General features: G+C 47.8%; 1 protein-coding gene across 1 annotated transcript; it reads left to right on the top strand.

Moving 5' to 3' along the window:
* Positions 1-4,143: 4,143 nt before the first annotated feature.
* On the top strand, positions 4,144-13,672 carry CIMIP1 (ciliary microtubule inner protein 1). The gene is made up of 4 exons (XM_057703967.1): positions 4,144-4,263; positions 6,301-6,382; positions 7,767-7,868; positions 13,267-13,672. The coding sequence occupies exons 1-4, from the start codon at positions 4,196-4,198 to the stop codon at positions 13,426-13,428; spliced, it is 414 nt and encodes a 137-aa protein (XP_057559950.1). The 5' UTR covers positions 4,144-4,195; the 3' UTR covers positions 13,429-13,672.
* The last annotated feature ends 6,897 nt before the right edge of the window (positions 13,673-20,569 follow it).

The raw sequence follows: 20,569 nt of genomic DNA, 5'->3' as shown, positions 1-20,569 counted from the left end.
AAAACTGTTTAAGCTTAAACACTAAAAAGAAGCAGTTGGTTTCACTTTTGGGATGTTTTATAAAGCAAAAGCAAGAGGAAACAAATAAAGAATAAGAAATCAACAGTTCCGGAATGCTGAAAGAAGGCCAAAAGTATTAATATAGAGGAACATGGCAAACCGTCTGCAAGATGTAAATATTGTCACCATTTCCCAGGGATAATCAACAAGTGTGGCCTTTTTCTCCCTCAGCTCTCCCTTCAAACTTCCTGTTTGAAATCTATGCTGCAAAACACTTTTTCCAAATAAAATAAAATAAAATAAAATAAAATAAAAGCATTGGGTGAATAAATTGTGTCTGAGGCCCATGAATTTCTTGTTTCAAATATTCTAGGGAGGAGATTTCAACCCCTAGAAGGAGGAGAGAAGGAGGATATGTATAAAATAGAGAAACACAGACCACCAGAAATAAACAATAAATAGAATTTCGTATATGCAAATGTATTCGTTTGCTGAGCGTGGTAGGTACACGGGTGAAGAAACTCACTGAGGGTAGGGTGATCACGTAAGATACAGATGCCCAGCTATATTGAATAAATACATAATTTCTTAGCATAAGGTTTCGTATAGGTATCCTCCATGAAGTTCAAATTCATGTCCTGTACTTCCACTTGCTAAACCTTGCCACCCTACTGATAGAAGGTCCTGGTGGTTATGCTAATTAAGGTTTGATCATACACACTCCAACGGGACAGTGAGTCCGGGCTCTGTTCATACTTAGTTGAAGCAAGTCCCTTGCCCATTGGTCAGCAAGGAGCCTTCAGGGACGTCCAGGGAGCTGGCACCTGGGGTCCCCACGTGATCTCGGTCTTCTATCAGCTTCGGCTACATGAAGGCACAGCAAGCACTACTCCAAGGAGAAACGTTACCTTCCGCAGACATCACCTCCGGAAGGCCAGAGCTGTGTTTCTTCCCAAACTGTCATTTGCTGAGCAGATTCGATCCCCGCAGCCAAGCTTCAGCCACTTGGAAATCATCCAGAGAGAAGAGGGCCTCCTCACTGGTCAAGAGAGAGTAAGGCCAGGACCTGCTGATTCCGCACCTTGCTGCAGGGCCCTGCCCCTGGGAAGGAAGAGCAGTCCTCCAAGACAGGAGTTTATGGTAAGATGGGGGTGGGGTGGGGGGTGGCTTTGGAGTTTGGTTCAAATGCTTTCTCTCCTACCGACTGTTTGAGCCAGTGTTCCCTTCTGTGACATGGTTACAAACGAATCCCTCCTCCATGAAGGTCACAAATATCCATGAAGTGAGAGGCTGCAGGGAGCATCCAGCCAGGGCCTGGTGAACCCTGCACCACCATGGTTACTGCCTTCCTGTGGTGGCCTCAGGGTGGGGCCCAGGGAGAGCCCCAGGCCAGTGTAGCTCAGGTTCCTCTCTCACTTCTCAGGAAAGAAGGCATCCCACCTTCCAGGCCAGTCCATCATCCATCCACAGCCTCTTATTCAAAACTGACATCCTCAAGAAGTCAACCCCATCGTCAAGAAGTCAACCCCAGTTCCACCCAAATCCCCATTTCCATCTCCCCACACTGTCCCCCAAAACTTTGTGTCTTGACCCAAGGACCCCTCCCAAGCCAAGGCTACTAAGATACTATTCCTTGGGTGACACTCTCCGTTATCGGTGAGCACCAACCACCAGGCACTGTGCAGAGCCCTTTACATTTGCTCCTCACAGCTTGCTAAGATCCCTACAAGCTCATTTTACAGATGAGGAAACTGCAGCTCAGAGAGGTTAACCAGCTAGCCCATGGTCACTGAGATGGTACACAGCAGAGCCAGGACTTATGCGCACATCCAATCCCAAAGCCTGTGCACTTAACCATAATTCTCTACCCATTTCTCAACCTGGACCCATCCCCCAGGCTGCCCTGTGCAGATATTTCTGAGAAGAATGGACAACACTGGCAAACTCTTATTCATCCTTCAAAACCCCACTCACTCATCACCTCCTCTGCACTTTTCTGCTTCACCTGGGGTGCTTTCAACCTACTGTTATTTCATATATGAAGCTGCATTCATATCCGTGTCCCTATTTAGCTGAACTCCTGGAAGACATTGTGCTTGCTTTCTCATTTCTGCACCCAGCCACACTTTCCAGGGAGCTCTCCAGCTGCACTGGCCTCCTCACTGGTCTTCAAACAGCCCGGGCTTGTTCTACCTCAGGACCTTTGCCCTGCACTTCCCTCCTCCATGGAGAACTCTTCCAACCCCTTTGCATGTGTCTCTCGCTATCCAGCTCTGTGCTCAGGCATCCCCTCTTCAGAGAGGCCTTTCCTGACCACCCACTTAGGACAGTCCCTTCCGCATGCCTTCACTTGACTCTGTCACCTTCAGCCTCCGTCCCTGATTTAACTTCCTTGACACCATGCACCTCTCCCTGGGGTTATGGTGCATTTGTGATCTGTCTTCACTTGCTCCATTGTGTGTCTTCCTTCTGACAAGGCAGCCCAGGAGAGCAACGACTTCTCCGGTCTTGTTCCCTCCTGCATCCCCAGGCATGCAGGAGGCACTCGGCACATGTCTGTAGAATGAGCGGACCCTTGGTGTCTGGCATACAGACGTGCAGTAAATGAATTCATTCTTAATTAATCATCTTAACAGAATCATCTAAGAATCTTCCCGAGAGAAGCAGACTTTGCCCCCATTCATGATGGTCCTCTTCTCTTCCTAACCATCTCCTATTCACAATTCTCCCCAGGATACTTTCCCTTCCGTGGCAGGAATGGCGACCTTAGGGAAAAGGCCAGGAAGAAAATCCCAGACCCACCTGGACACCCAGGCTGGCGGGCTACACATCACGCTGATGAGTTCCAGCAGCTCTGATTCCAGCCTCTACCTGCCCCCTTGCTATTTTAGCTGAGGCAGCAGTAGGAACCACCCCAATCCTGGGCCTCCACCCAGCATTTCCAGCAGCCAAGAAGAGCAACACACACCCGGCTGTAGGGAACGTCATTAAGAGGGGGAAACACATCCTCCAAACACCCCCATGAAAGCACACATCCGTGGATAAGGGAGGAGGTCAGGGAGGTAGGGAGCCCCGCCAGGGAGAATCGCCCATACCCAATGAGGAGATGAAAGCATCCACGTCCTCCCGGAGGGTCTTGCTCATCATCCGGAGGTGACCTGTAGGTCAGCGGAAGCTTGCAGCCTCTGAGGTGCCCCGAGGCTCTGAACTGCCTGCGTGTCCCGTGGCTACTCTGGTAGAGGAACGTTTCCCTGCCCTACGCATTGGATGCACATTCGGTTGTCTTTTAGATACGCCTTCCAGTCCCAGCCCTATGACAACGTGGTGTGATGGGGGGGGGGAGGGGAGGGTGTCAACGACTTACTCAACAAACACCCCCTGAGCACCCCAAAGACGAGGGATTGGTGTTGATGGGCGTGGTGAGGGCTCTGGAGGCAATGTTACCTTTGAATTGCATTTGGAGATGGGTGTAGAGAGTGGATGCCAAAGAAATGCACGCAGATGTTCTCCGAAAGCCACATGCACTGAAACTCACAGCAGCACTTCCATGGAGGCCCCACAACATAGCCCCAGTGCCGTCCGCCTCGTGGTGAACACACGCCGGCTACTCGCAGGGACACGCATGACCCTCCCAAACATGTAACACTGGACCAAGGAGTCAGGCAGAAACGACACTGGAACGATTCCACTCAAGGTTCAAATTCTGATGAAACACATCTCCGCCGAGAGAAGTCGACCGGGGGCGGGGGGGGGGGGGGACGGCGGGGGGCGGGGGCTACTGGAGTGACCTATTTCGTAATCCAGGCGGTGGTTACAGGGGTCTCTATGACGGTATCCATTAAGCTCGGTACGCTTAGGGTTGGTACCCTTGGCCAGTACACTTGCATGACAGGTCTACATTTTAAAGGAAGGAGGAGGTGCGAGGTCTTGACGTTTTCCCAAGGCTTTCCCGCAGAGCAGGGCTGCTGCAGCCCCGGGCCAGGCAGTGGGGCAGGGAGGCAGGCGAAGGGCGCAGCTGCGGACCGAGGTTGGCTGTGGGCGCAGGGACGCCGCGAGGGCCCAGCGGCCCCAACCGCGCCAGGTGCGGCGCCGTCTCCGCCTCCGCGTCCCGCGTTGCTTGGCAACCGGTCTCCATAGCGAAGCGAGACGCTGAGCCCAGGGCCCACGTGCGGGTCTCGCCAGGACCCCAGGCCCCATGGCGCAGAAACCGATCAGCACCGCTGCGGCCGAGCGCATGAACCTCGTGGCCCAGGACAAGATCTGGTAACGCCTGGGATCCGGTAACCCAGTGGGCTGGGCTGTTCCCACCTGAAGTGTGCACACCTGGCGGCCTCAGTTTCCCCACCAAGTCCTGGAGGTGGTCGACCTCCGGGCGCCAGGAGCATGACCTGGAGGTGGCCCGGGGCGGGGGCCTTGCGGGAAGGGGGCAGTGTTAGGGACGAAAGAGCCTTTCTATCTTTCTCTTCTCTCAGGCACACCACGAAGGCGTGAAAGATTTTGCACCTGGCTTTACAACCCTCTGCAAAGCTTTGCTTGTTGAGAGCCGACCGATGTGTGCTTATTTTTAAGATTTACCAAATGTTTAAAAATCTTAATATTTGTTCAATTAGAATGAGAGCAGTTTACATTCCCTCTTGCTTGTCCTGGTTTTTTAATGTTTTAATTTAAAGAATAGATCCATTTTCTGAAAGATGTATCTTCAGCAGACATCTGTAATGTATGTTTTCATTTGGCATTCTATCCCATTGCTACAGAGTATTCCATCTCTGAAGTTTTTAACCAATATGGGAAGTTACTCATTTAGATGCAAGTAAGTAAATATTCGCAACAACAAACCATTCTGCCTTACCTCTTAAACTTCAGTTATCCTATTGTCATCTCTATGACTTTTACCATTTCCTTGAAAATCCTGCAATAGTCACTTCATATTTTTCTTTAAATTAGCTTTGTTTCACTTAATGAACTTATTTTTATAGGAAACTTTATACCACTCTTGAAAATGGAAAGCCAGTATTATTTTTTAAATCTTTAATTTTATCCAAGTACCCACAATAGGAAATACTACCATAGCAGGGTATGTTCCCTCTGCCTAGAACGCCCTTTTCTCTTGTCCTCCACCAAACAAACTCCTACTCAATCTTCCAGACCCATGTCAGATGGCCCCTCCTGTGTGAACAGAGCCAATTAAGCCCTTAGACTGTTCTGTCCCATGTCCAAAGTGGCTCCTGAGCACTTGAAATGTGATTATTCCAAACTGGGATGAGCTGTAAATGTAAAATACTACATTTCAAAAACTTCATGCCCCTGAAAAGTGATACCAAAGTTAAGTTTACCTGTTTATTTTTACTTTTTTAAAGATGTGACTCTAGAAAATTTTAAGTTACATATGTGGCTCATATTTTTGTCTCATGTCATAGCTCCCTTGGGAATAGACTCTGCTTTAGATGCTCAGTGTCCAGGGAAAGAGCTTGGCCAGGGCCTCTGAAACTGTTGAAACATCAGAGGGGACTCGGGGTGCAGATACTAATTCCAAAATAGAAAAAGACACTTGAAAATCAAAATGAATAAATGTTTAATCAGATTTTTGCAAAATGGGACACACCTGCTCTTCAACTGCAACTCAACTCAGCTCCTAGGTAGTTATGTATAAATTATACTCAGAGTGGAACAAAAGCAGGGCCAGGTTTAGGGTGGGACGAGTGAGGCACCTGGGGTGCAGTATTTAAGGGGGGCTTCATCTCAAGGTCATGCAGGCGCTGGCTCTGCACTTGCAGGAATCTGGGAGAGAGCACCTCCTTGAATTTTGCATCCCAGGGCCTCATGCACTCTGCCCTGGTCCTTGCTCTGAAAACAAGGAAATTTATGTGTACCTCCATAATGATTTAAGACTCCCCCATTACTGTAGGTCCAGGGGCCCCCAAAATAAGGATTCCAGTATTTAGATGACCCCTCGGGCAGAGTCAGCCCCAGTCCTGCCTGCTCCCCAGTATACCACCCAACCAGCGTCTCTGGTTCTTAGACCCATGTCTCCCTTACATTAGTGAGACGTGCCCAGCAACAAGGGACTCCCCCTCCCTCCCTGGCACAGAATCATCATTTAGTCCAGGGGCACTGAAGCGTGTAAAATTCTCCCCAGGGGATATGTGTATAAAAACAGATGATTGAACCTGGTGTACCCCCCAAAAAAAATAAAAAAAATTAAAAAAATAAAAAAAATAATAATTCTCCCCAGGGCACCTTTTAGGGTTTGCTACTTTAACTCTTTTCAAATGTCCAGCATTTAAGAGCTTTCTTTTTCAGGAAATTCCGTCTGAAGGCTGAGAACGAAGCACGGCAAAACTGGGCCCAGAACTGGGGATTTTTAACAACCCCCCTTGAGGAGGTAAATGTAAATTTGATGAGCCCTGAGGTTATAGAATCAATCATTTCCAGGAATAAATGGTTATGAAGTGTGTACTTTGCAAGTATAAATTTAAAGTGCGTGTTGTGGGTGAAGGCAGCTGACACCTGAAGCTTCCTCCCATTCACGAACTTATTGAGTGCTTACTATGTGCCAGCCACGATCCAGGTGCTTCATCCGAACCAGCTCATGTAACCCGTGCGGCAACCCCTGTGCAGAGGAGGGTGCTATTTGATGCCCATTTTACAAATGAGGAATTTGAACTCAAAGAAGTGCAAGTACAGATGAAAAAGGGAGGCAACAAGGGGAGAAGCTGCTCTGGCTGATTCCAGGGCCACTCAGCCTTGGACTTCCCATCTGTAAAATGGGCTGATAGTCTTCACTGCTTCATTCAGTGACTGTGAGGTTCAGAGCAAATATCTGCAGGATTATTAGGAAAATACTCTTGGTATTTCCTACACCAGATAGGAAACAGAGATGAGGGAAAGGGCCAGGCGTAAGTAACAGTGCGTGAGGGGGCCACCAGCAAAGAGACCACTGACCCCATCCAGAGCAGCCACCATCAGCCCAGCTGAGGGCTACCAGGCGAACAGACTGGCTGCATTTGCTGATTGTTTAAGAGAGTCCAGAAATCCAGATGCTTTAATGAAATCTTCTGAGTCTAGGAGAGTGGCTTGGAGTCATAAAACACCAGCAGGCCCACAGAATGCTTGTGTGAGCTTCACTGGGATGGTGGCCAACAGTTTGCAACCTTCCGCATGATCTCCAAGACACAACATGAGGAAACCACATTTCTTTGGAGGGCGGCAGAATCGCACTGGGGCTGCATCATTCAAAGCATTCATGACTCAAGGCAGCGTAAACCCCCTTAGTAATTCACCCCATCCCACTAGCTCTGAAATTATGCCATTCTTAATGAGTTTTTTTAATACTTAGAGAGGTACGCAACTTGAAATTTTATGCATAAAATTGTCCTTATTAATATAATAGGCATAAAAGAGAAATATTAATATTCTTTATGTGTAATTAAATTGGTTTATTGAAGAGTTCGAAATTGCTTTAAAAATTAAAAGAGGGGATGCGGGCTGTCCTCATAGTTTCGAGGCTGGTCCTGAACCTTGCTGGCATGTTTTAGTTTGAGGCCATAACCGGTGAAGTGTTCCCAGATCCCTCGGCGGCGGGGCTGTGAACTGGCAGTCTGCACGGCTTGAAGCTGAGCTGGCCGCCCACGTCTGCGATGTGATCCCCGCCCTAACTGTCAAGTGCCTTATTCTAGGGGGGCGGGGGGGGCGAGGGGGCCAGTGAGGGGAGCTTCCTTTCCGAGGTCTCAGCCGCTGGGGCCCCCTCTCTGGGGGCTGTGTTTCAGCTGATCAAGTGTGAGGAAGAACCCGCCACCCCGAAGCCCAAAATCGAGCTTCCCGAGCGCTTCCGCATCCGGCCAGTGACCCAGGTGGACGAATACATCAAGGTTCGCAAAGTCCTTTAAGTACTTGTTTTCCTAGATAAGAAACCTGCCCCACCCGAAACGGTGTTGCCCTGGTGTTGCTCCAGGTGGGCCGAGCCACCCGCACAGGTAAGAACACAGCACACCCGGCCCGCGGGGAGACGGGTTTGCAGCCCTTTCCAAGCGCACAGGTGGGAGACCGGGTGGCGGGGCCGGTTACTGGTCCCAACACGGGCGGTACCTCGGCGGCCAGAGGAAGGAGTTGGGATTTGAGCGCGATTTGCAGTGGGAAGGAGGGCCACGGCATGTTGAGACTTGCCTTTTTAAAAGGTGACTCTGGTAGCTGAGTGAGGGACCAGGCCATCCAGAGGGGCGAAAACTTAGATGGTGTTCCCACCTGAGACCAGTCAGCTGTGGAGGTGGGGTAGATGCCTCTAGAAGGTGCTGAGCTCTGTAGGTCCCTGGGGCTCCTCTCGTGGGTCTGTCACTTGAATCCCGGGTTCTTGCTCTCCGCCCAGCTGCGGAGAAGGCACTTCTGCGTCCTGATGAGGAGAGGGGATGAAAACTCAGGATGAAGGCGGCCAGAGGTGAGGGAGTCAGGCTCTGGGTTTTCTTTTCCTGACACGCCCTCAAGATCTGTTGGGGTGGCCGGCTCCTTCGTGGTGGGTGCTCAGTGGGTGCAATCTGTTAGATGAATGAATGAATGAATGAATGCATTCCACTGAGATGTTGAGAGGGTTCCCCCTGATTATACAACAGTGGAGACTCACTGATTTTTCTAGAAATATAGCAAAATATAAATCACAAATTAAAACATCGATATGTACCCTGACGCATGGTTAACGTTTTGAGGAGTTCCTTGCAGATGTTTTCCGCATCTCCATAAACGCTAGCTCTTGATGTTTGACTGTTGTCCTTTAGTTGCTCCCCATCCTAAGTGCTTTACATGGTTATCTTATTTCTACAACATCCCTGGAAAGTGGATATAATTGCCATCAAACCCATTTTGCAGATGGGGAAACAGAAGCAGATAAAGGCTGAATAACTTTCCCAGTGTCAAGTGTGTCTGATTTCAGAGCCCTGCTCTTAAATGTTATTCTCGATTCCTTCAATAAACACACACACATACACACACGCACATACTCATTCACACGCACACGTGTGTGTGTGTGTATGTATGTATACATATATATATTTAAAAATCACACGTCACAGGCTGCTTTGTAATCTCCTTTTTTCACTTAATAATGTATCCATGTACTTAACCATAGCACTCCAAATCATTATGATATTAGTGACTGTATTTTTGTCCATTGTGTGAATGGACCATGATTTATATAACCCTTCCCTTATCTCTGGACGTCTGGGTTGTTCCCAATGTAAGGGTTTGGGGGAATATCACCACAAGAAGCATCCTTTTAGACACAGTGTTTTGCTTCCAGCAGGAAGCAGGTCTGATATTTCTCCACAGCCAGGTTTTAATTCTGCCAACTCCCTACCCCCACCTCCACCCCAGAAGGGGACACAGTGATGAGGGACCCTGCCATCTTTCCCAGCCACAGGCAGTCCCCATAGATGCCTTGCCCTTGATGGAGCTGGGCTCCTCCCTCTGCCATCCTGACACACGGCCCCCATGCCTGCTCAGGCGGGTGGCAGCTGTGACCAGAATCATCATGCTTTCAAAGGAAGCATCCCTGCCTAGAAATCAGAACAGTACCTCCTTCTAGAGGGAGAAGAGAGGAACTGTCCTGGGACCAGAACAAAACAAAACACGATTTTCTCCTGTGGGAGCCTCTGCTTAGGAGAAGGCCACGTGTGGAAGGTGCACACCTGTCAGAGTCTGCAGGGGGGAGGTGGGGGGAGGGCAGGGGGAGGACCAGGATCGTGACCCAGGAGAGAAAGGCACTTTGCTTGTTTCCCTCTGAACTTCCTTCCTTGCCGAGGAAATGGTTCTCTTCTTCCTCCTTCCCATCCCCTCGTCAGGTGGATTAGGGCCTTTAAAACTACATTTATGGCTTGACAGGTGTCCTACACCCCAAAGGGCACGCTGTGAAAAGCCTCCTTCCCTCCCTGACTCCCGGGAGCTGCTATCCCAGACTCTGTACCCTTCCCCGGGTGCAATATGTGTATTCAAGTGGATGTGGGGGCTCTAGCCTCGTTTCCTTAGTACACAAATTATACCATATTTTACACATTTTTCTACATCTTTTTTCTCTTAGCAGTTTATCTTCAAAGTCATTCCTACTCCGAACACACAGGGCTTCCTCATTCTTTTAAACTTCCGTGTAGTATTCTGTGCTGCGGAAGGGCTGTGGCTGGATGGGTCCCCTGTGGATGGACACGTAGGCTGTGTCCAGGCGTTTGCTATGACAAACAGGGCTGCAGTCAGTCCCCTACACTAACCCTGGTATGTGCACGTGCAGGTATTAGGATGTCTTAGGATAAATGCTTAGGGTTGGATTGTCAGGTCAAAGAGTGTTTGCATTTTCACTTTTTGTAGATAGTGGTGATATTGCCCTCCACAGAGAGTGAACAACAGATTCTCCCATAAGCCCCTTGCTCACAGTGGTGTTTCCATCCCTTTGCCAATCTGGTGGGTGAAGTGTGGCATCCCAGGGTGGGTTCTGACTGCATTTCTCTTACACGTTGGAGATGGACTTGAAAGCTAGTCTGTGTGTTCCCCAGGGCCCATCTGGCCCAGCCTTGTGGAGAACGGGCTAGAGGAGACTCTGGCCCTGCTGGCATTCGTTCATGACCCTCCCTGCGTGGAGCCTCTCAGGAGGTTAATTTTAATACTTCATCAAGAACATATGTTAGAGGGCTTCATCCACCAGCGGCAGCTGGCCCACCAGGACCATCCCCTCCCGCGACCGCCTCAAAAATCCTTTGAGCTAAGCGTGAACTCATAACCCCAAGCATATTAAACCTCTTCATCTCACAAATACTCCTCACTCCTGTCTTGGTTCAAATGCCCCATAAGAGCAGAACAGAAGATTATTCCAAATGGAAGGGCAAAACCTACATAAACATTGACCCTCATTTTCCAAAAATTTTCCACATTTCAAAAAATTGACAAATGAAATTGTGGTTTTTACATTTCAGATTGAATCCCATTTCCCTTTTGGTTTTTAATTCAATTCAATTTGTTTTTCATTCCCGTGGTGTCCGTGGTTTGCAGGGGATGTGTGTGTACACACATGTATCATAAAGCCTTCTAATCAAACCAGGAGGGTCTATAACTGCCAGGATACCATCTGACAATATTGCCAGGTATTTTATAAAGGGCACTGTGAACTGTAGTCTTTGATATTTCTGCACCTTACTTTTTTCTCGTTTTTGCTCTTTTACCAAATAAAAATTATTTTACTGGAGGTCATGAATTAAATGTGTTAAGCATTATGAGATAAAGAGATATGCTTGGTGATCATTACCTTCAGGGAAAACGTCATCTCCGAGTCCAGCTCACCGGCGTGTGCTTACGTTCAGCGCACCTTACTTAGGGACACTGGCTCTACTTTCTCTCTTTTCTTTCTAATCGACATACAGCACCGAGTGAGGGTACGGTGTGCAGCCTCGTGACTTGACGTACGTACATTGTGAAATGATTATCACAGTAAGTTTAGGGACCATCCATCATCTCATATAGACACAAAATTTAAGAAATAAAAAAAAAATTTCTCCTTGTGATGAGAATTCTTAGGATTTACTCTTAACAGCTTTCATATATAAGGCCCAGCAGTGCTAATTCTATTTACCACGCTGTACATTATGTCCCTAGTACTTATTTCTCTTATACCTGGAAGCCTGTACCTTTGATCACCTCCATCCAATTCCCTTCCGCCCATCCCCCTGCCTCTGGTAACCACAAAACTGATCTCTTTTGCTACAAGTTTGTTGTTGAAGCATAACTGACCTACAACTTTATGTCAGTTCTTATTATACAACACAGGGATTCAATATTTCTAAACATTTCAAAATGATCGCGATAAGTCTAGTTACGATCTGTCACCACACGAAGATATGACATAATTACTGCCTGTACTCTCCACACTGTACATGTCATACCTGCCACTCATTTATTTTGCAAATGGAAGTTTGTACCTGTTAGTTTCCCTCACCTATTTCTCTCCTCCTCCACCTCCCCTCTGGCAACCACCTGTTTGTTCTGTTTCTGTGACTCTGTTTCTGTTTATTTTTGCTCATTGTTTTTTAGACACCACACGTAAGTAAAATCATGCACTATTTGTCTTTCTCTGTCTGACATTTCACTGCTAAGTACCCTCTAGGTCCGTCTATGTTGTCACAGATGGGAAGATTTCATTAATTTTTATGGCTGAGTAATATTCCATTGCATATATAGACCACACCTTTCTCCAGTCATCTGTTGATGGGCACTTACATGGCTTCCTTATCTTGGCTATTGTAAATAATGGTTCAGTGAACATAGAGTTGCATATATCTTTTCGAATTAGTGTTTTCATTTACTTTAGGTAAGTACTCAAGAGTGGACTTTCTGGGCAGTTCTATTTTTAATTTTTTGATAAACCTGCATACTGTTTTCCGCGGTGGCTGCACCAATTTACATTCCCACCAGCAGCGCACGAGAGTTCCCTTTTCTCCCCATCCCCGCCAGCACTTGTTATTCATCGTCTTTTTGATGATAGCCACTCTGACAGGCGTGATGATTAGTGACACTGAACATCTTTTCATGTGACTGTTAGCTACCTGTATATCTACTTTGTAACAATGTCTGTTCAGGTCCTCTGCCCATTTTTTAACCAGGTTGTTTGTCTTTTTGTTTTTGTTTTTTGATGCTGAGCTGTATGAGTATATTTTGGATATTAACCCTTTATCGGATACATTTGCAAATATCTTCCCCCATTCAGCAGGCGGCCCTTTTGCTCTGTTGATAGTTTCCTTCTCTGTGCAGAAGCAGCCTGTTAGTGTGACGTAGTCCCATTTGTTTACTTTTCATTTGCCTGAGGAGACACATCCCCCAAAATATTGCTGAGACCAGCGTAGAAGAGTGTGCTGCCTGTGTTTTCCCTTGCAAGTTTCATGGTTTCAGGCCTTACCTGTAAGTCTCTAACAGTGGTTTCGTTCTGTGCATGGTGTGAGAAGTAGACCAGTTTGCTGCTTTGGCATGTCGCTGTCCAGTTTTCCCAACACTGTGTGTTGAAGAGGCTATCTTTTCACCATAGTACATTGCGCCTCCTTTGTCGTGGATGAAGTGCCCACAGAAGTGTGAGTTCATTTCTGGGTTCTCTCTTCTGTTGCATTGACCTGTGTGTCTGTCTGGGGGGCCAGTACCGTGGTTCCTTCCGTCTTCTCCACACCAGGCGTGGCGATCCCGATGCCTCCGTGGACACGCCTCGTGTTGCTGTGGCCCAAGGTGACTCAACCCCCTGCCTTTCTATTCCAGGTGTTCCCATCGCCCCCGGTTCCAAAGACGACCCAGGGCTTCATCGGATGGAGATCCGGGGTGCCGGGCCTGAACAAGTGTCTGGAGCACGATTACGAGATCAGGAGCTGCAAAGGGGCGTATGCCAAGGAGCTGAACTGGCCGAAGCAAGGCATACACTGAGTCCAGACCGAGACTCCGGCCCCTGGAGCGAGGGAGGGTGGACCGCTGGGCCCCGGGCCCGTGCTGGGAAAGGAAGAGCTCCCGGCCTCCCCCCGAGGACAGGGTTCCCCTCCACATTTGCCCACGGGATGTTGTTGCAAAGAACACAAAATAGCCCTTAGACATGTTCAATTCATCAATGCCTCCCTTCCGGAACATTCTTGTAACACATTCATTCTTGGCTAATGCAATGAATAAAGCAAAATAGACTCTGATTTTTTTAATGCCTTGGGAATTTCTAGGTATAGCTTTTAAAAACACAATGTGATTTCATTTTTAAATATTTGTCTAAACCCTTTAATGTTACCTTCAGTCCTCCTTCTCACCAGCCTTGTTATAATGAGGTGGTTGGTCAGGTGTTTCTATACCCAGATACCCCGGGCCTGCTTTTCAGAAGGAATAAAGCGCTTTGAGCCTCCCTCGACACTCATTCCCCAGGATATCTGCAATACATCAACAGCTTTAAAGCAGAAATGAGCACAGGATGTGCCACTGGGTGCAGACTTCCTGGAGAGGAGGAGTTTCCCAAGCACACCCGGAAAACCTTCCCGCTTACCTGGCCTGGCGCCCCCATCACTGTGCAGACAGCAGCCAACCAGGCCATTGTCCTTCCCCTGGGGACGTTTGACGTTAACCCCTGGGTCAGCGTTTGATATCTGGTCCCTGCCTGTCCCCGAAGCTTTGCTTCACCTCCTACGAATGGGGGTGCAGGTGGAGAGCGGGGTGTCCTGCTGGGGAAGGAGGGTGGGAAGGAAGAGCCAGCCGGCCCTCAGGCCCCACCAACCGGACGCCGGGGAGTAGGAGAGCGGAGAGTTTGTAGGTGGCCTGTGAAGGTAGGTTTGTGTTTTGTTTCTGAGTAGCAGAGGGTGGGGCCTCCTTCAGCCCTGGGGGGGGCAGGCGGGGGGGGCCTTGTCAGTTACCTGCGCTCTGCAGAGTCACGGTCCTTCCTCCCTTTGGTGGGTGCGGTGTCACTGTTCACGGGGTGGGTTCCTCCCTGTGTTTGCTGGGCTGAGGGGCACCTGAGGGCGCCTGTATCTAGTGGAATCCACCTGTGAGGCCCACCCATCCAAACCTTTCCTACTCGGCTTCCTGTCCAGGTGTGGGTGGGTGCCCTTCACCCATCCAGGAACCCCTCACCTAGAACCTTCCCCCGACCTTGGTCACTGGCCTCCTCTGGCACCCTTCTAAAGGGACCCCAGGACTTTGGGGGCACCAAACGCCAGGGGGACAGAATTCCTGCTGAGTCGGGGCCGTCCCCTGCAAGTTCTGGGCTCGGTGTCTGAATCACAGAGGCCCCTGGCTAAAGAGCGTCTCTTGTTCAGGGATGTGGTTCTCTGTAAAGTCTGCAGGATGTGCTTTGAGTGACCGGTCTTCTTACCCGGGGTGGGGGGTGCTGACCACAGACAGCTTCAGAGCCAGCCAGTCGGGCACTGAGAGCAGAGCCACAGAGCAAAACCTCCTCCCAGCCACCTCGTTGGTTCTCTGCCCCCCACAGCCCTCCTCCAGCCCAGAGCTGGAAATTCAGGTTCTCACGGGCTGCCCAGGCTGGAATAGCAGAACATGACACACAGCCCTTCAAGAAGCCTTGTCATTCATTCCCTCTGAGCGTGGTGCCCACACTCATCACCTGTCACACGGCCACGTGGGCCACAGCCACCAGGAAATCCCTCCGTCGTCACGGCTGAACTCCCACCTGCCATCCACAGGCCACACATTTAAAGGAGAAATGTCACAGGTCTTTAGGTCCTGAGAAAAAGAGGACCAAGGTATTATGGGCTAAACTGTGTCCCAGTAAAAAAGAACTGTTGAAGTCCTAACCTCCAGCACCTATGAATGTGGCCTGATTTAGAAATTGGGTCACTGCTGAGGGAATTAGTTAAATGAAGATGAGGTCGCACTGGAGTGGGGGGAGGGGTTAATCCAATACGACTGGTGTCCTTGTAAGAAGAGGAGAAACACAGGGAGGATTTGGCCATACGGAGACACAGACACACAGGGGAGAAGCCATGTGATGGCAGAGGCAGAAATTGGAGTGATGTATCAAGCCAAGGGAAGCCAAGAATTGCCAGCAAACCACCAGAAGCCAGGAAGAGGCAAGGAAGGATTCTACCCTACACGTTGCAGGGGGAGCACTGCCCTGCCTACACCTTGATCTCAGACTGCCAGTCTCCAGAACTGTGAGAGAACCAACTTCTGTTGCTTAAGCTGCCCGGTCTGTGGTCCTTGGTTACAGCCACGCAGGAGACGCACAGAGTATTGAACACATTTTGCTGCCTCCTCTCTCCTGCTCAGAAAACACCCTCCTCTGAACACATGTCTTTCATTGGTCTTGACCCAGGCTGTGTCCACATGGACCAGGTCACGTGGCTCATTCAACTCTGAAGATGTTTCCAATCACCCAGATGTTTAGCCTGATGTAGACTAAACAACAGGATGCTTGGCCAAGCCCGTCCCGCTTAAATCCTGAGGTTCTGGCATCTCGGTCATGGCTGCAGGCGAGGCATCTACCCTTGAAGAAACCCACATCCCTTGTTGTGATCAGATGCCGCGCCTACGGTTGAGCAGAGCAGCCAGGACCTTCTGTCTTCAAGCTTCACCTCAACCCCAGATGGAGCGCATTTCCATCTGACGGCTCTGCGGGAGGCAGCGCATCCCTTGGCCTGGGACACAAGCCCAATGTCAGGTGCTGCTTTTTGTTCTAATTCCTGATCATAAAATGAATCTGAGAGCCCTTTTCCACAACAGTTTGGCAACAACAATCTAGCAAAAAAGATGAGCTCCCTTGACTGCCTGGACCCCAAGCCTGGATAGGAATTCAATATGTCCAGTTTGACTCTTCTGAAGCTTACCGGTGGGTTGACTTTAATTCTGATTTTAACTGGCTGATCTGTGTTGAGCAACAGCCTGGCTGTAGGGAGACTGGTCAGTACTGTCAACAGAAATGACCTGGAGGAGCAGGGCCAACCACGCCAAGGTACAAACAGCTGAACCTTCAGAAAGACCAGAAGTCCAGGGTATACAGGTTTTCAGGGCTGTCTTGGCCCTGGTACCCACCGTGGACCAGTGGAGAAGATGGGCACATCCAGACTAAGATCTGCTTAACTTCAGTTCCTTGGGAGAATAAAAATTCAAGAGACCCAGATCAACCCTGTGCACTGTTGGTGGGAATGTAAATTGAAGCAACTACTGTGGAAAATGGGAACAGAGGTTCCTCCAAAATTTTAAAATAGAACTATCGTATGATCCATGAGTTCCACATCTGGGGATTTATCTGAAGGAAATGAAATCTCTATCTCGAAGAGATATCTGCACCCCCGCGTTCACTGTAGCATTTTGTACAGTACCCAAGATATGGAAACAACCTGAGTGACAAAGGAGTGACAAAGGAGTGACAAAGGAGGCACGAATATACAATGGAAAAAAGACAGCCTCTTCAATAAGTGGTGCTGGGAAAATTGGACAGCTACATGTAAAAGAATGAAATTAGAACACTTCCTAACACCATACACAAAAATAAACTCCAAATGGATTAAAGACCTACATGTAAGGCCAGACACTATAAAACTCCTAGAGGAAAACATAGGCAGAACACTCTATGACATACATCAAAGCAAGATCCTTTTTGACCCTCCTCCTAGAATCATGGAAATAAAATCAAGAATAAACAAATGAGATCTCATGAAACTTAAAAGCTTTTGCACAGCGAAAGAAACCATAAACAAGACTAGAAGGCAACCCTCAGAATGGGAAAAAATAGTTGCCTATGAAACAATGGACAAAGGATTAACCTCCAAAATATGCAAGCAGCTCATGCAGCTTAATACCATAAAAGCAAATAACCCAATCCACAAATGGGCGGAAGACCTAAATAGGCATTTCTCCAAAGAATACATACAGATGGCCAACAAACACATGAAAAGATGCTCAACATCACTAATCATCAGAGAAATGCAAGTCAAAGCCACAATGAGGTATCACCTCACACCAATCAGAATGGCCATCATCACAAAGTCTGGAAACAACAAATGTTGGAGAGGGTGTGGAGAAAAGGGAACCCTCCTGCACTGTCGGTGGGAATGTAAGTTGGTACAGCCACTATGGAAAACAGTTTGGAGGTTCCTTAAAAAACTACAAATAGAACTACCATATGATCCAACAATCCCACTACTGGGCATATACCCAGAGAAAACGATAATCCCAAAAGAAACATGTACCATAATGTTTATTGCAGCACTATTTACAATAGCCAGGACATGGAAGCAACCTAAATGCCCATCAACAAATGAATGGATACAGAAGATGTGGCATATATATACAATGGAATATTACTCAGCTATAAAAAGGGATGAGATGGAGCTATATGTAATGAGGTAGATAGACCTAGAGTCTGTCATACAGAGTGAAGTAAGTCAGAAAGAGAAAGACAAATATTGTATGCTAACTCACATATACAGAATCTAAAAATGGTACTGATGAACTCAGTGACAAGAACAAGGATGCAGATGCAGATGCAGAGAATGGACTGGAGAACTCGAGGTTTGGGGGGGTGGGGGGTGAAGGGGAAGCTGAGACGAAGCGAGAGAGTAGCACAGATATATATATACTACCAACTGTAAAACAGATAGCCAGTGGGAAGTTGTTGTATTACAAAGGGAGTTCAACTCGAGGATGGAAGATGCCTTAGAGGACTGGGATGGGGAGGGTGGGGGGGACTCAAGGGAGGGTGGGGGGGAGTCGAGGGAGGGAGGGAATACGGGGATATGTGTATAAAAACAGATGATTGAACTTGGTGTACCCCCCAAAAAATAATAAATAAATAAATAAAATTTTTTAAAAAATTAAAAAAGATAAATAAAATAGAACTATCATATGATCCATGAGTTCCACATCTGGGGATTTATCTGAAGGAAATGAAATCTCTATCTCGAAGAGATATCAGCACCCCCGCGTTCACTGTAGCATTTTGTACAGTACCCAAGATACGGAAACAACCTGAGTGTCAAAATCGATGGATGAATGGATAAAGACAATGTGGTATATTTATATACAATGAAATATTATTCAGCCAAAAAAAGGAAGGAAATCCTGCCAGTGCAACAACACGGATGCACAGTGAGGACATGATGCTAAGTGAAATAAGTCGGAGAGAGAAAGACAAATACTGTATGATTTCACTCACATGTGGAACCAAAGAAACAAAATGCATAGAAACAGAGAACAAATTGACGGTTGTCAGAGGTGGGGGGTGGGGAAAATGGGGGAAGGGAGTCAAAACGTACAAACTTCCAGATATAAGAAAACTTAATTCTGCGAGTGTAAGGTACAGCATGGTGACTGTAAATTCTAAGATTTCTTTAGAGAGAGACAGAGAGATGCAGATCAAAATCTGAAGACACACACATCCTTTGGACAGTGAGAAGACAAATACATTTCAATTTCTAGGAAAGTATTTGGTGCTTTTTGCTACCCCTTAATTTAGATGATGGTTACTCCAAGCTTATGTGCAGGTGTTTAATGCCCATAAAACTGCTTCTCCTTAAAATACTGAAGTACAGGTTCTTTTTTACCCTTTTGCTCTGGTCAACACACAGATGGTTAGGTTTTATAAACTAATCAATATCTCAGAAACCTCAGTTGGTGGGATTTTTTTCCTGCCTCTAATAATGTATTCACCAACTAACCATGTGTGTGTTTTATTTAAAAAATAAAAATGAGACAACATTACTGCAGGTCTCAAATTACACTGCCAAGAGCCTCCCATCCCACCAATCCCCCTGGACTCAGGTGACCTAAGTAATTTGGGCTGCACTTGTGGGCTCATAATAGAGCACAAAGGTCCAGTCAAAGGCCACCGTTGAGATGGGAGTGGACCGCACTGGCGGATTCCATCACCCCCAACCGTCTCAAGCTTGACATTTAATCTATGGAAATCAACCTCTTTATGGGTGTCCAAATGGGCTCATAAATGTCACCACACACTGTAAAATGCCACAACATTTCCAAGGTCGAAAAGAGGCTGGTGAACCTGGGTCCACGATGCTGAAATACATCACAGCAATGGACGTCCAGAAGGGCCTCAGCCTCAGTGAGTGACCTCAGAAATGAAGCAAAACGTAATTGGGCCGAGGACTTGGAACAAGCACAGCTCAGCCCAGACAAATTAGAAACACCAATGCTTGAATTCCAAGAAAATGACATGATCGAATGAAATAAAACTAGTGGAAAACACAACTCTTGCTCTTAACGTGTTCAAACACACCCGAGTACCCACCCAGGGGGCCCTGGACTTCAGGCATCCACAGCCTGGCCCCAGATGTGTTTCAGAAATCAGAAATGTGTAGATTTCAGATAGTGCATGTACCATGCATTCCTTCACTCCTCTGCCAAGGTCTAGGGCAGCCCCACAAAATGAAATCCATTCATATTTTTGTAGCAAAATGTATGAATAGTCACGCAAAACAGAATCAAGACTCCAAGGAGCCACTTACCAGTTTGTTTCAGGTTTTGCGACCAAATAAGTTTTGCTGTCATATGAGTATTTTTGGACTTGGTAGTGTTTGGGAGTTTGGAATCGGTAAGGGATTCATTTTGGACGTAAAATGTTGTCAGCACTTCCCAGATGAAGTTACAGCAGGCTGTGACTCCTGTCCTGCTGCTTCTCCTCTCCTGCCCTCTCCCCCCACCCCCAACCTCTCTCTCTCCCTCTCTCTGATGAAGACAGATGCTGTGTTGTTACCCAGTGGAGATGCCCACACAAAAAGGAACCGAGGGAACCCACTGTCCAACAGCTCAGGAGACCTTAATCCAACAGCCCACAAGGAGCTGAGTCCTGCTGGTGACCATGTGAACAAGCCCAGAAGCCAATCCTTGCCAGCAGAGCCTTGCAATGGCCACAGCTTGGGAGAGACCCTGACCCAGAGGACCCAGCTAGGCTGCACCTGGGCTCCTGACCCACAGAAGCTGGGAGATCACAAATGCTGTTTTAAGCCACTAAGTTTAGGGGTAATTTGTTACACAGCAGCAGATAACAAATACAGGCTATGATAGCGAAAACATAGCAAACCCACCAGATCACCCCCATTTTCAGGAGAGCTTAGAGAAT

The sequence above is a fragment of the Hippopotamus amphibius genome, chromosome 12, assembly GCF_030028045.1.
Source record: "Hippopotamus amphibius kiboko isolate mHipAmp2 chromosome 12, mHipAmp2.hap2, whole genome shotgun sequence".
Lineage (NCBI taxonomy): Eukaryota > Metazoa > Chordata > Mammalia > Artiodactyla > Hippopotamidae > Hippopotamus > Hippopotamus amphibius.
Note: the sequence above shows the minus strand (reverse complement) of the source record. Positions and strands in the feature narration are given on the sequence as shown.